Source organism: Chlorocebus sabaeus, chromosome 2, assembly GCF_047675955.1.
Source record: "Chlorocebus sabaeus isolate Y175 chromosome 2, mChlSab1.0.hap1, whole genome shotgun sequence".
Lineage (NCBI taxonomy): Eukaryota > Metazoa > Chordata > Mammalia > Primates > Cercopithecidae > Chlorocebus > Chlorocebus sabaeus.
Window position 1 is genome coordinate 49,225,550 of NC_132905.1, and position 15,371 is coordinate 49,240,920.

A 15,371-nucleotide genomic window follows, 5' to 3' on the forward strand; every position below is an offset into this window, starting at 1 on the left:
CTCAAGTTGATTGGTTTTTCTCCTGCTTTCTGGTTAGTGCCTGATTAGCATATGACCATCTCTAATTTTTTTATTGTTTTTTTTTTGACACGTGATTTCACTCTGTTGCCCAGGCTGTGCAGTGTTGTGATCATGGCTTGCTGCAGTCTCAACCTTCTAGGCTCAAACGATCTCCCACCTCAGCTTTCCAGGGAGCTGGGACTACAGGTGCACAACATCACGCCCAGCTAATTTTTTTTTTTTAAGTTTTTTCTAGAGATGATGTCTCACTATGTTGCCGAGGCTGGTCTTGAATTCCTAGGCTCATGCGATCCTCCCACCTTGGCCTGCCAAAGTGCTGGGATCACAGGCATAAGCTGCTGGGCCTGGCCACCATCTCTCATTTCTAATAGGTTTATATTTCTATAAAAATATGGTAATTTGGGGGCATTTTGGTTCGAAATGTAACATGTAGATCAGAAGTCTTTGTGAACATAAAATTTTGGTAGAATTCAGAAGCAAGGAATATAGTATTTAAGATTTTACATTAAAAAAATAATCTGTGTAACAAGATGTTTTAACATCCAATAATGGTTGAATGCTCTTTTCTGTACTTGTCTACTTTGATCATATTTTGGAAAGCTTTTGTTCTTGGAAGGCTGGGATTCTAGATGAGAATAAAAGTTATTGTTTGTTTACTTACATTTCTCGGCTGAGTGCCACTCAGTGCCTAATTTTCTGTTCTTTCCACAGCCTGATTCAGCAGGGCTTTGTTGAGAATGGAAAGATTCTTCAGAAAGTTTAAGAATCATATACAGTAACTTCTGTTGCACTAGATTAAATGTGAGAAGTTTCTATAATCAGTATGAAGGCCAATAAAACAACAAAACTGAAAAATATCTGCCCTGAGAGATCTCAGTGAGGAGTGGAAAATAATTAGAATTCGTATCATCAACAACATCAGGGCCCTTTGCACCTCTTCAATTTTACTTTTTTATTTTACCACAGGCTAAATTTGATTCCGAAATGCCATGTGAAACCGTCAGTAAGATCCACTTGGTTGATCTTGCCGGAAGTGAGCGTGCAGATGCCACGGGAGCCACCGGGGTTAGGCTAAAGGAAGGGGGAAATATTAACAAGTCCCTCGTGACTCTGGGGAACGTCATTTCTGCCTTAGGTATGCTTACGCCTGGCTCCCGCCTCCTCTTTTTCCTCCTCTTTTTCCTCATGTGTAACATTTGTGTTGCAAACTGAGGTAATATCTTCAGGGTTTTATGAAGCAAAAGTAGAGGAAAAAAAATTTGACTAATTGTCCTTTTTCCCCTTTTTTTCTTCCTTTTCATAGCCGATTTATCTCAGGATGCCGCAAACACACTTGCAAAGAAGAAGCCAGTTTTTGTGCCTTACAGGGATTCTGTGTTGACTTGGTTATTAAAAGATAGCCTTGGAGGAAACTCTAAAACTATCATGATTGCCAGTAAGTGTTTTAAGTTACTTTTCTGAGCATACAATATTTTCTGTGAATTAACTGTAAATATTTAACTTTAAAGTGTCTTATTAGGAAATAGCAAATAGCACCTTTTACATCTTAAAAAAAGTAATGGTTTTTCTATGTTGAAGAAAATCACCTCCTGTGATCCTGCTATGGCTCAGTCTATAGTTTCATCATTAGCTGTTATGTCACCTTGCCGTCTTTTGGAAGCTATGATAACACGCAGGAAGACTTTTCAGCTTTTCTTTGCTTCAAGTATAAGGTAGAAACTTACCTCATAGGAGAAAAATCATAGGAACACAAAGTAAAAATAACCCAACTTTGTTTTTTTATTTAAGGCAGTAAATGTGGAATTTAAAAGTAAGAATTGGGAGGGGAAAAAAACCCCAATGCATAAAACAAATAGTGGTAACAGTAATATGCTTTATGTCTATATTTCAGCCAATAACTGAAAGAAGCAGAATAGAGAACAAATGTAGAAAGGGGAGATAATTGCTTGGGAGAAGTCAGGACTTGTTTCCCTTCTGACTCTACTTTCTCTTCCCTCTTCCTCTCTTTCCTCTTCCCTTCCCCTCTCTTCGTGCCCTTCCCATGCCTCATGCCATGTGCTAACTATAGAGCCACGGGATTTGCCCTGGGTTGTACACCCACATGCATTTGTATAGTCACCTCAGCCTTAAAGTTGAGTGGTGGTGGTGGAGGTGGGTAAGATTAACCAAGCTTTAAGAAGAGAATGGATTCATTTGTGACCCTTTTCAAAACTTATCATATTCTGTTTTTTTGTTTTTTTTTTTTCCAGATGGTAGACTTTGCCAGAACTTTTAAAAGTATTTGAATTCCTACTTAATGTTGAGATGACAAATAGTCTTTAAACCACCTTCTTACATTTTCAGCAGGGAAAACTACCTAACTATAGGAGAATGTCTCATATCTCATTTTAGACTTGGTTAGGTGGTTGATTCTAGATTTGAGAAGAGCAAAATGACACTTTATTTTGTATTGTGAACACTCTTTCCTAGAAATGTTAGATAATTTTTCATATTCATTACTGTGGCAATGAATATTTAGTCTATCCAATGACCTGGGGTTAATCTGACTTTTAAATTACAAACCAACTTTGTGCTAAATGAAATATGGAGTGCTGGGTAAATTATTTTTTGAATACATTCTTCACAGCCATTTCACCTGCTGATGTCAATTATGGAGAAACCCTAAGTACTCTTCGCTATGCAAATAGAGCCAAAAACATCATCAACAAGCCTACCATTAATGAGGATGCCAACGTCAAACTTATCCGTGAGCTGCGAGCTGAAATAGCCAGACTGAAAACGCTGCTTGCTCAAGGGAATCAGGTTGGGTTTTTCTGAGATTTATAGATAATTTTCTTTGAGTAATGGCATCTATTTCTAGATCTTAATGAGACAATTTTCTCACTCGTGCTATTGATTTGAGTAAATAAGTGCTAAGTAAAGCTTTGAATGAGTTAGCCAGTCCCTCGTTTACATCAACCTCTTGTTGGCCTTTGCATTCATTATGGGCCCAGTGTGTAAGATTTTATCCACTAAATATGAAATGATTATCTAATAGTTGTCAATTATGGATGGAAATGTAGTATGCAATAGGATTAATGGCATAATCTCTTGAAGTGGAAAGAAATTGGTATGCTTAGAGTAGTATTTAAAATTTCACCCATGCATTTTATGACTTTAGAATGTGTTTTAACAGAGTAAAAGACTTGTTTGAACACCTTTCTGAATGCCTGTGTCATATCACCTATTAGAGAGGTGGTTCTGGTGGCCCAGCGGTGACACATGTGTATTACACCTGTGACCTGGCTGAAATGCTGTCCCTGGGCCCTCGCTTGATTGTTGAAATAGTCTCATTTTAGGATCTGTTGCGATTCTAGTGAAGATTCCTTGTCTTGTGATTTTCTCAGTAAGCGTCCTGATAGTCTGCATGGTGTATGTACAGAGTTACATTCTGTGATGAATGGCGGAAGTAAAGTTCTGGTAGGCTTAGATATTGCCGTGAAGAAAGGCAACCCGTGAAAGAAAATGAAGGATAGCTTTTTAAAATGTTGAAATGTTGATGTTAGACTGGAGTTATCCTGCTTTCTTAACTCATGAATGGATGTCTTAAGTATATCGTGAAAAGAAATGCTTTTCTTTAGTGCAAAGTGGTCCCTCTTGAAGCAGTGCTTTCCACATGGGATTATGTGGCACTTGAAGTTCTTGGCATCCCATAAATGTTTTGAAAATATTGACGGGATGAAAACCTCACTGAATTTCCTGCATCCTGAAATGTACCTGGCAGTTCTTTCTCACAAGATGGTGGGCAGCAGTTGAATAGGAATTGTTCATTGTGCTTAAAAATATCTCCATATGCATTTTATTCTATGGTGTGGAGCCTCTCTTGTGTGAAAGAAGTTGTCAGAATGAAGAGTCCAGCTCCATGTGATGAGGCCCTTATAACATGAACCACAATAGTCATTTTTATTTATACACCTTGTTATTAGAATCTTTTTCTTTTCTTTACCTTTCGAGTTGGAGTCTCACTCTGTTGCCCGGGCTAGAGTACAGTGATGCAATCACGGCTCACTGCAACCTCCACCTCCCAGGTTCAAGTAATTCTCATGCCTCAGCCTCCGGAGTAACTGGGAGGTGCCTGCCACCATGCCTGGCTAATTTTTTTGTATTTTTAGTAGAGACAGGGTTTCACCATGTGGGCCAGTCTGGTCTGGAACTCCTGACCTCAAGTGATCTGCCCGCCTTGGCCTCCCAAAGTGCTGGGATTACAGGTGTGAGCCACCATGTCTGGCCTGGAATCTTTTTCAATGTTTTTAAAACATTGTTTATATAAAGTAAGAATTTAATGATGATTTGATTGGATCACTCAAATTACTATATGTGAAGGAAAGTATTTGGAAAATTCTAGGTGCAGTTTCTTGTGCTTAACCTTTTGTTAGGTTAAAAGAATGAAGGGAAAAAATATTATCTTTTTTAAACTAAACTGAGGAAATCATTGGAAGAAACCTTATATAGATCAAAAACCTTTATTAAAACTTTACATTTTCTCTGTAAAAAATGCCTTCAGAGATACTGGTATGTCATATAGTTACCTTATATTTTGTAGTCTTTTTTCCTTTTCCTTTTATGACCTATTACCACTGCTATATTTAAGGGAGTATTTTTGTTGCTGTAATTTTGGGGGTGAGGATATAAAAGGCAGTTAAGTCTATTTCAGAACACATTGCAGATAAAATTTTTAATATACAATATATTACAAGAAAAATGTGAATCCAATTTAAAATAATTTATCATGCTATGAAGCTATAAATTGTTTTGAGACAATATAGGCTTATCCTAAATTAATTAAATTTATGAAGCTTAATAAAAACAGCAGGTGTTCTTAAATGTCCATTAAACATCTCTGTATACATTTTTCTGGGAGTATTGCTCTATTACTAGACTATTCTATCCTAGCTACTGCTGTGGTTCATTGAGAATGTTATTCGAATCTGAGTTCTATTTCTAGGCTTATTTTTTTAAGCACAGCTAAATAAAAATCAACTTCTACTTTTAATAATTTTCTGTCTTTGCCACTGCAAAAAGTCATGTGCATCAGTTTTTAAAGCACCATTTTAGTAAAGCAAAAGGTTTTGACATGTATTTGATTCTTCTACTATGTAGATCTAGATATGTAGATATATATATATCTACATATATCTTTTATTGAAGTATTATCCCCCAAAATTGCAAGTTATATGTGTTTAGTTCACTGAGTTTTCATAAGCTAAATTCACCTATCTAACCTACTTCTACCTTAAGAGACAGTACAGTACCAGTATCCTTGAAGCCCCCCTTAATCCTTCTTTTCAGGAACTACTCCCCTTTCTTTCAAGGGTAACCACTCTCCTGACCTCTACAGACTTTGTTAGTTTTTATTTTTGCCTGTTTTTGTTCTTTATATAAATGAAATCATGAAAAATATTCACTCTTTTGATCTCACTTCTTTCAGTCAACATTATGTTTGTGAGAGTCACCCATGTTGTTGCATGTAGTAGTGGATCCATTTATTCTCACTGCTAAGTTGTCTTCCATCATGCAAATATATTCCAGCTCATTTGTCCATTGTACTTCACATGGGTATTTGGGGGGTTTCCTATTTTGGGCTGTTATTGCTTTGTAGACTTTCCTCTAGTTGTTTTTAGTGAACATATAGATACATTTCTGTTAGATTTATGTCTACAAGTGGAATTGGTGAGTCAGAAGAAGTATATATGTTCAGTTTTAGTAGATATTGCCAAGCAATTTTCTAAAAGTAGATGTGCCAGTTAATAGACCACCATCAGTGTATAAAAGTGCTGGTTCAATTCTTAGTATTGCAACACTTGGTATTGTCCAGTTTTCATTGTAACCATCCTAATGGATATATACCAGAATCGTAGAATAATTTTACTTTGTACTTCTCAGGCTATTGATAAAGTTGAGTATTTGAATATCTTTTTTTTTTAAAGTATTCTTTTATTATATTTAAACATATTTTCAGATATTTCTACATTTAATTTGGCAGAGAGAAAATGTCTCTTGACTCCCTCATCTCTCTTGAATGCATCTGGAGACAACAAGTAAATCAAACAGTATAGAAATGAAAAACACAACCAAAGGTGGGAAGCAAAGAGGATGATGGGAAAGGGAAGATGAAAGTAGAATGAATTACTCACTTTTGTAGCTGAGGTTAGAGATAAATTTTAAATAATAAAAGTATCATTATGTGTAAACTTTAAAGAAGACACATCTCAGATACCGTCACAAAGTAAAAATTATATAGTGTTTGTAAGAATGGACAAAGGGCTACCAGTGAATTCAAGAGGAAAGAAAGTGGTGCAGAAACAGCATTGTGTGAGCTTAAAAAAGAGCACTTTATCATGGCAAAGGGTGAGCTCACAACTAAATCAGACATGATGCCAACTTTCATAAGTGAAAAAAACAGCACAACTGTTGGAAATAGCAGGAGACAGAGCCACGCACATTTGTCACAGAAAACCTTAACTCTTCCTTCTTATTCTGTGAAAGCTCACAGAGACAAAAGTAAGAACATAGCATATTTACGAAACATAATGAAAATTTGCTCTAATCAATACAGACCAGGGAAAAGATTGCTGTTCATGCAACAGAAGACTACCTTCTTTGTTAGGAAAAGAAGTTCTATGAAAAAATAAGACAACATCACAACACAGCAGGAAAGGGAGCAAAGGATGTGAACACAATCCATAGAAATAAAGAGTTTCAAATATTTTCTGTACATATGAAAGTATGTTCAACATCATTGAAATACAATAAATACAGATTTTAAGAATAGTGAAATGAGTATATATACACATGTTCATGGGTACATCAACCAGTGGACCTTAGATTCATGTATTTGGCTGTCTGTAAATGATACCTCAAAGTTCTTTAAAAGCAGGATGTCCTTTTCACCTGTTGGGCAAAGAACAAAATTGACTATACAATGTATTGACGAGGGTGTGAGGCGAGGGGTGCCTGTATACGTTGTTGGTAGAAATGCTATTACTCCACTTGTGTAATAGTGTGTTTGAGGTAATGTTACTTTTGATTTAACAGCGTACGAACTTAATCTGAGTATTATTTGATTAGAAACATTTTTCTTCTAAAGATACACCTTGTAAATAATAATTTAATTGAAAATGACACTTTTACCAATGATTTCTTTTAAAAGGCTTTAGGAAGGTCGTTCTTTACATGTGCTTAAAAATAATGTTTCTTAAGGGGTGCTGGTCATGAGTCTTTGTGCTTCTGTTCAGTCATTGATTATCTACTGACTTGATGATGTGGCAGAAATGTTTCAGCTTTGATTATCAATAGAAGTCTCAACAATGGATTCTGTAAAATCACCCATGTTATAAAGGACTTTCTAATTGTTTTGAAAATTGTCAACCATATATAAACAATGCAGTAATACTAACATCTGCTGCTTTCATGTCTTCAGTGAAAAATATTTATTAAGTACCATCTGTGTGCAAGACAACATGTTAGATGCAATGACGCATTGTAGTAACGTGCTAACAAAGCTCCCTTTTCCTCACTGAGGATGGATTTGACCTTGGGTTAACTTTCTGGCTTCATTCTATACAAACCAGATAAAAGTGGGATGACACCTGTCTAATTAGGCAACATCCCTAATGACGAAAATGATGCCTACCTGGTGAATTACATCTGTATTAGGATGAACTACATAGATACTGTTAATATCAGCTGAAAAGCCACAGCTCTGGGTTTCCTGGAGGGCAGTGACTCTTGTAACAGGGTGTGTCCCTTGTGGGGCCCCTGGAGGATGTGCCTGTGGTATTGTTGAAAGAGATGCTGGGTTCTGTGGGCATGGGCTTCTAACCAGGGTGGGTCCCGCCGATGCCCATGTGAATCTCGACCCCTCACATGTGAATGGTTACTCAGGAAGGCCAAAGACAATAGCTCTGGGACATCTCTGAGGACTACTGCATAGACTGTCACGAGGACGTTGCCCACCAAGATGAACGCCTGTGCTCCCTTCTGGCCAGCTCTGCTTTCATTCAGTACACACATGCCAGGTGTGGCCCGTGGTAGTCTTCATAGTTTGAACATTTAACTGTGCCGAAGAAGACCGCCTTGTGGGTATTTTTGTTTTATGAGAAATTGAAAAGTAAATAGTCATTTAAAAAAATGCTACAGTCTCTGGGGAGGACAACTTGGCAATTGTAAAAAATAAAAACTACACATATAGATGACTCACAAATTCTTCTAGGAATTTATTCTATTGATAGATTCTATTCTATTTATTCGTACATACTGTAGGCAATGGGCATAAGGATAGTTCTCCTGAAAGATTAAGAAAACCACATTTATGTTGATGGGAGAGCACTAACATGAATCATAGAAATCTATACAATGGAATATTGTATAACGAAATTGGAATTGTTAAAAAGAGTGAAGCAGTTTTTTATTTTTACTGAATTTTCTCTAAGATATATTGGTGAGTTAAAAAGGCAATATCCAGAATAGTGTTTTTATGCCACTTATATTTAAAAACACAACAAAAACATGCTTGCATATGACTAGAGTAACTGTAAGTTTACACAACCAAATTGAGAAAAAGTGATTGCCTGCAGGTAGGGTAGGAGGGATACTGTCTTTCTTTTTTCTTCCAAGGGATATCTTAGACCATGAGAAAAGGAGGCAGAATAGGAAGCACAGTGTCCCTGCCACTGAGGTCAGGGGACTTACATGTTACGAGTGTGGTTTAAGCCCCAGCCTGATTCCGTTTCCCTCTCATGTCTCTGTCTGCTTATCCTGCTCAGTTTTAAACTGATTTTGGTATTTATCATTCTCACATCAATCTTTACACTTCTTCGACAGGGATAAAGAAGTGGATACAGAGATTGTCATGTAGCCATGCCATATGGGGTATACCATCAGCAGTGAAAATAAATGCATCTCATTTTCATAGATCAGCAAGGACAAATCTCAGAAGCCTGTGGTTGAGCAAGACCTAGGCATCGTCCCTTTTGAATGTTGTACTCTGTACATATTTAAAAAGGCAAATCCTTAAGATCTAGGGATTTAGATTGTGTTTGATTTTGGTAAAATGTCAGTATGTTACATCTTTCGCTTTGCTGATTTGTATTGCAAATGTAGGTTTACTGGGATGTCATGGTTTTGAATATTACGAGAGATGTATCCCATGGAGTAAAGACTTGGTGATATTCAACGCTTTTTGGCAGGGTGTAGGACATTACTTTTTACTCTTAATAGTTTCTGTGAAATTTTGGATAATTTTCTATATTCAGGGAAAAACCTAGATTATTGCTGTTTATTAATCGCTGATTTCTTTTTGGTTTATATTGTAGATTGCCCTCTTAGACTCTCCCACAGCTTTAAGTATGGAGGAAAAACTTCAGCAGAATGAAGCAAGAGTAAGTGATACTTTGACTTATATTTTTAAATCATAACTTTTACTATTATTTGAAGTGCATGCTTTTTTAGGACTTGCCATTTGAGATGCCTTCTTTTTCTTTATTGCACTTAGCCTCCCTCCCTCATTGGTGATCATTTTTACAGAAGCACAATAGCTGACATTGTATGTATTGCAGAACATTCTCTGTGGTTTAATAAATGGGATTTGTCTGGCACATGATGTTTAGTTAAATGGACATGCAGATCCTTCAAAACAGTGAGGCTGCTTGGGTCGTCGGAGTTGACTGGAGTCGCTGTTTGAGGGAGTCTGTGTTCAACATTTATGAAACAGTGGTCTTCCCCATGGGCTCAACAATGACCATCCTTTAGCCTTTTGTTGTTTCCAATGGGAAGAGTGGGGCTTGAGGAATCTCTGATTACTCTAGTTAGGTGCTTAGTTTCTGTGAAGCTAGATGAGGTTTGAGACGTGAGAGACTGGCAGTGAGTAACCAAAGAGAGAAGAGATCTGGAGCTGTTATGGGCTAAAGCCAGTGTGTGTGCCCATGCCTTTGAAAAGCCAGTTTTATGACTGACCTGGTTCTATGCTTTTTTTTTTGTTTTTTTTAAAACTTCTCTGAAAAGAGAAACAGACATTAGAACAATTTTTGGAGTCGATTTTCTTCATGGTGCTGAATGGCTAAAACAGATTGAAAAAGAAAATTGGATTCTGTTGGTAAAAGCTTTTTCAAGAATACACAATATGGAAGATAAAAATTGGAGTGTAGTTAGGAACTTGTTGACATGTCTAGGATAATTATGCTGATTAATATCCTGATAATAGCATTAGTAAAACATTAATTTTGTAATCCCTATTTTTAAATGAAATTTTATGTATTAATGCTTCAAATTCTAATTTTGGGTGCTATGATTTAAACTATATCTAGATATAGTCTTAAATTGTTTCTTAACAATAGTTTTCGTGAATACCAAATAAGTTAATGAAAACCAATAAACATATTAATTTGGATGTATTATACATGCTGTGACAGAAATGACTGCCTATCTTGTTCCTAACATTTTCTAAATTATCGTCTAGTTTTTTGCTGACCCATTTTAATTGTTTGCAATTTGCTTGGTTATAAATCTCATCACCTGATCCCACTGTTAGAAGTAGTAGCATATGTTTGCATTTTTAAATTAATGTTTTAAATGGATATTATTTCATTTAAATACAACAGTAAAATAAATCCAAGGCATACTTACTTTTTCTAAGCTAGAATTGTTTGAATTCAAACAGGATTGATTTGCTCACATTTCTTCAATGAGAAACCTATCTGTTGGTGAAATGCAGAATCATTTACTGTTGGGTGCTTTGTGTTCTCACATAAATTGCCAGTGGCAGTCTGTTAACCGATGAGTATAAATTAGTAAATTCAATACACCAGTCTTTTCCCCTTCCATAGGGAGAGAAAGCATGAGAATATTCCTTCTCTGAAAGCTTTTTCAAAACAAAAAGCCAGGAGAGCCACATGACTTTTATTGCTATCAGGAGTCTGTAGTGTTGGTATCACTCAAGTAATGAAATGAAGGACTGGAGTGTAGAACTGGTTTAAGATAAATCAGGACAGCCTTACCAAACCAGTGAAAACAAGCAGGCCAGGTGCAGTGGCTCACGCTTGTAACCTCAGCACCTTGGGAGGTTGAGGCAGGAAGATCGCCTGAGCCCAAGAGCCCAAGACCAGCCTGGGCGACATGATGAGCCCTCCTCTTTACAAAAAATACAAAAATTAGTTGGGCATGGTGGTGTGCACCTGTAGTCCCAGCTACTCAGGAGTCTGAGGTGGAAGGATCACTCTAACCCTGGGAGGTAGAGGCTGTGGTGAGCCGTGATTACGCCACTTCACTCCAACCCAGGCGACAGTGTGAGACCCCATCTCCAAAAAAAAACCCAAAGACAACAACAACAACAACAACAAAACAAGCAAAGCACAGAGTTCGAGAGGCTCTTCCAGTCCTATTTCCTTTGTTTTTCATCAAGAAGGTGATAGATTTTGGCACTAATAACTAGTAAAAGAAGCGACATTATTTTTTTTTTAAGTTAACTTAGAATTCCCACAGTCTTATTTGAGATAAATTGAGGACCCCTGAATGATTGACTATAGGTGAATGAGATATATTTTGGTTTCCCTCTTGGATAAACCATCACTGCAGATACTTGTCAATAACTGATGTTTTCTTTCATTAAGTTTGCTGACTTGAATATCCTTTCCAGTTACTATACTTAATGGCATATAGAAAATCACTTTATCTTAGCGGTGAGACTACAAGCAGATGTATTGTGTGCATTCGTTTTGGCCTGATTAAATAGGGAAACTTACTGGGGAGACCAGGTAGCTTTAATGGGAGGGTGTCTGCTGCTGGGAATGAGGACGTGGCAGGAATGATAAAGGTGCTGAAAGGAAAAGGCTTTCTGAAGCTACTCTCTTATAGACCTTGGTCTCTTCCTTTCCACAGAACACATTTTTCATTCATATTTTTCCTGCCTCTCAAGTGTCACTTTTTGTTTCCTAATGAATTAATCACTAGGATCATTTAAAAAGTTTTAGGGAACTAACAAAACATTTCCATTAACTTTGAGAAGCAGTTTCCAGCTGTGCTGTGTTCAACAGTTGAGCATGTTTTCTTCCCTAAGTTAGAGCCGACTGGAAAGAAGTGATTTTTATCAAAAGATTTTTGCTTTTACTAAGAGTCAATTAAAGAACCATCTTTAAAAAACAACAACAACAAAAAAGATAGAATGAGATTTATAAGCCCTATTAATTAGCTACAAAAGCAAATTATCTCCTAAAGGAAAACTACAGCATCCAAGGTGATTTAATCACGTCTAATTAGAAAAAAAAAAATCACTATTTTTTAGGATCTAAAGTATAATCATGAAATATTAACAACTTTAGTGGGACACTGTCATCCTTAAACTTGGAATTTTGGTTAATAATCTAAGGAAGCTGCTTTTATTGAGTACACCATTGAAAAGGCTGTTGTGAAATTCTAGGCAAATTGACAAATTTCTGTCTCTTCTTTCCTTTGCCATAATGTAGGTTGTAGGATGAAATCAGCTTGTTTGATTTATCTTTGGTGATGGTTCTTTCAGGGATAAAAGTCGCTATTTAAAAGTCGCCATCTCATTTAAAAAATTATAGTACATCTTTCCACGAGATATTGGAATTCGGAAACTAGAAGAAAATTATAAACTTTTTTATGAACTAGTCATGTATTTATTTTTCTTTTCAGGTTCAAGAATTGACCAAGGAATGGACAAATAAGTGGAATGAAACCCAAAATATTTTGAAAGTAAGGACTAAACAAAGTCTTTAGTCTTACTATGGTGGATTAAACTGGTAAAACTTTTTTTTTTTTAAATCTCCAAACATGGCAGTTATATACTTTGTTAAGGTAAGATCACTGGAGCCAATTAGTGACTTTCATGGGATGGGAGTTCTGGTTTGATTTTGAAGAAGTGAGAAAGAAGGCTATTAGACATTATAGCTGTGTGTTTTAATACGTACAGGTTATATTGATATTTAAGGTGTTTGCCTTTACTTGTTGGGGTTTTTCCATTTTTGACTCAGCACATATTAGAACTCTATTTAATATTCAAATATATCCACTTTGCTTTTCTGCTTTTGTTAAAGCCAATATCAAAGCAACATATTAAATGAAAAAATTTTCCCGTGGCAATATTATAGAATATGCTGGCAAAGCATGGCTAGATTTCAGAAATTTCAAAGCTAGTAATTTCCTATCAAAATATTTTTCTGTATGTCTCAAGGACTAGACTGGGATGGCCTGTGTTTCTGGCAAGACTCACTGTGAAAATATGTCAGCAGTAGCCTCCATTTATCATAATGCTTCAAAATGCAAGTTTCTTTTTGTTCTCATTTTTTGCTGAGTTGGTAGAAAACCTCTGTCATCTATTGGGAGTCAGCCATACCAGGTTTGAGACACAAATTCGAGCTTTGTGCTTTGGTGGTATCTGGCCAACTTTGTGCACAAGAAAAAAGAATTCAGAGGCTATTGAATGTGAGATTTGTTTTTGACGTCTGTTGAGGTAAAACTTTCCCAAAGAACAAAAATCTCCATCTGATATTGATGAGACCAGATAGATGAGTCTTGGCCAAATGTCTTGGCAAAATCCTAACGTGGCTCACCTTCATGTGAGAATGGCACACTTAGTTACTGTTACATCGGGTAAATCCAGCCTTGGATTTGCAGGTGAGTTCTGCATCTGACAACTGTTTCAGAGTGCAGGCTCAGCATTATGTAATGTTCTCCTTGCACCATTTAGGCAACTTGGCTTGCTCAGGTGTCAGAAAGATTGTATCTCACGACATCAGAGATTGTGCTTAAGTTTAGATGGTGGTAGGTTGTGATGGTCCTAGAGATGGCCTTTCCAGCTTCTGTACTGCAACAAGTGAGGGTTTCTGCATTCAGACTTTTCAAAATCTCCTCCTGATTACAATGATAATGTCATATTATTTTGATGTACTTCTGCAATGTTTCCTTTGTTGAGAGATTTTTGTGCAGGAAACTGAGCAAAGACTTCATTCACATTTCAGAATAGTCAGATGTGGAGTAAGTTCACCAAATATGTGACTTTGTTGTTGTTTAAGTTTCATTCCCTGTAAGAGGCGTTGGTGCCTCAGCCCCTGAAGCCCAAGTCATTTGACTTTTCATGGCACTGTGTAACATTGCTCCAGAAATTTGTCAAAGAGGGAGGACTAAAATCTGCTCTACTTAAGGAACAAAAAGAAATCAAACTGTTGGCTATTGAAAAGTCATTAGTATACATAGTGCACATTAGCACAGGAGGCAGTGCTGCAGGAGATGAAAAGACGGAAGCTCCGTCTTCTCTGCTGCTGCAGTGTCCCTCCATGTCGATGTACTACGGCTTTTATAAGCTTTCTGGAAAGGGTATCCACGCGGAGAGCTATGACAGCCTGAACTTTTTCTTATGCTCTTTCTCAGAAGGTGATTTTGGGTCCTGAAGTTAAATCCTCCTCCAATTCCAATCCTTTAAAATAAGTCTAATTATTTTCTTTTTTATCACTTTTCATAGGAGAAGGGAAAAAAATGTGATGCTTGTTAGGTGTTAAACGTTATGAGAAAGGAGAATGCTATTTCAATGTTTTTCCCTTTCTCAACCTTATAAACCCATGTTTTTAGACTTTTCTGCTGGTATTTGTGCTTTAAACCTGTAGTCATTTTCTGCTTATGTTTGATATTTTAAGGGCTGCCTTAAACTCTTATTGAAAGACAGTGCCTGAAGACTAAGGTGAAGAGGAGAGCTACTCAAATGTTTTTTATGAAGACATTCTTTAGAAATTGATTGTTAGTTGATGGGTTTGTATCTGTGTGGTTTGTGTGATCCTTTCCCGTATTTCTGCTGTTAGAGTTTTAGATCAGTCAGTCATTGTTCCAGTAATGCTGCATAAAACCCACCCCAACTCAGTGGCAGTTTCCTGAGCTGTGTGCTCATATTCCCTGTTTGAGTTATGAGCTGTGAGTTTGGTTTTTTGGCATACATCATGAGAAGTGACTGTAGAAACCCCCTCTCATGCTGGGGCAGGAGGCTGAAGTCAGTAGGTAGGGCGAAGGTCCACTGAAGTCAGAATTACTTTTGAAAGTTCCTTAAATTTCCCTGGAAATCACCAGATCCTAAGCTCTTGGATACTCAAAAGCAAGGAGTGACTTTGTTCCCTTCTTTCTACACCTAGTCGGTGGCTTCCCTTGCCCTGGGTGAGTGGAATCCATGGTCCTGTTGAATGAAGGTGGAGGGGGAGCGAAAGACTGCTGAGTGGGTGTGAGCTCTGACAGCAGGCACTGACTGCAGCAGAGCTGGTGGCAACATGGTCATCGTGGCTGGAGCCTTGGGCTTTGATCTGCAGAACTCA

General features: G+C 37.1%; 1 protein-coding gene across 3 annotated transcripts in view; it reads left to right on the forward strand.

Annotated features, from left to right (window-relative positions):
• Window positions 1-15,371, forward strand: part of KIF16B (kinesin family member 16B) — a 313,597-nt gene that overhangs the window by 65,595 nt on the left and 232,631 nt on the right. For all 3 annotated transcript variants that reach the window (XM_007960606.3, XM_073008383.1, XM_007960575.3), the window contains exons 8-12: window positions 988-1,156; window positions 1,325-1,456; window positions 2,648-2,823; window positions 9,375-9,440; window positions 12,712-12,771. In XM_007960606.3, the coding sequence (XP_007958797.3) occupies window positions 988-1,156; window positions 1,325-1,456; window positions 2,648-2,823; window positions 9,375-9,440; window positions 12,712-12,771 (603 nt within the window). The remainder of the gene's footprint in view (window positions 1-987; window positions 1,157-1,324; window positions 1,457-2,647; window positions 2,824-9,374; window positions 9,441-12,711; window positions 12,772-15,371) is intronic.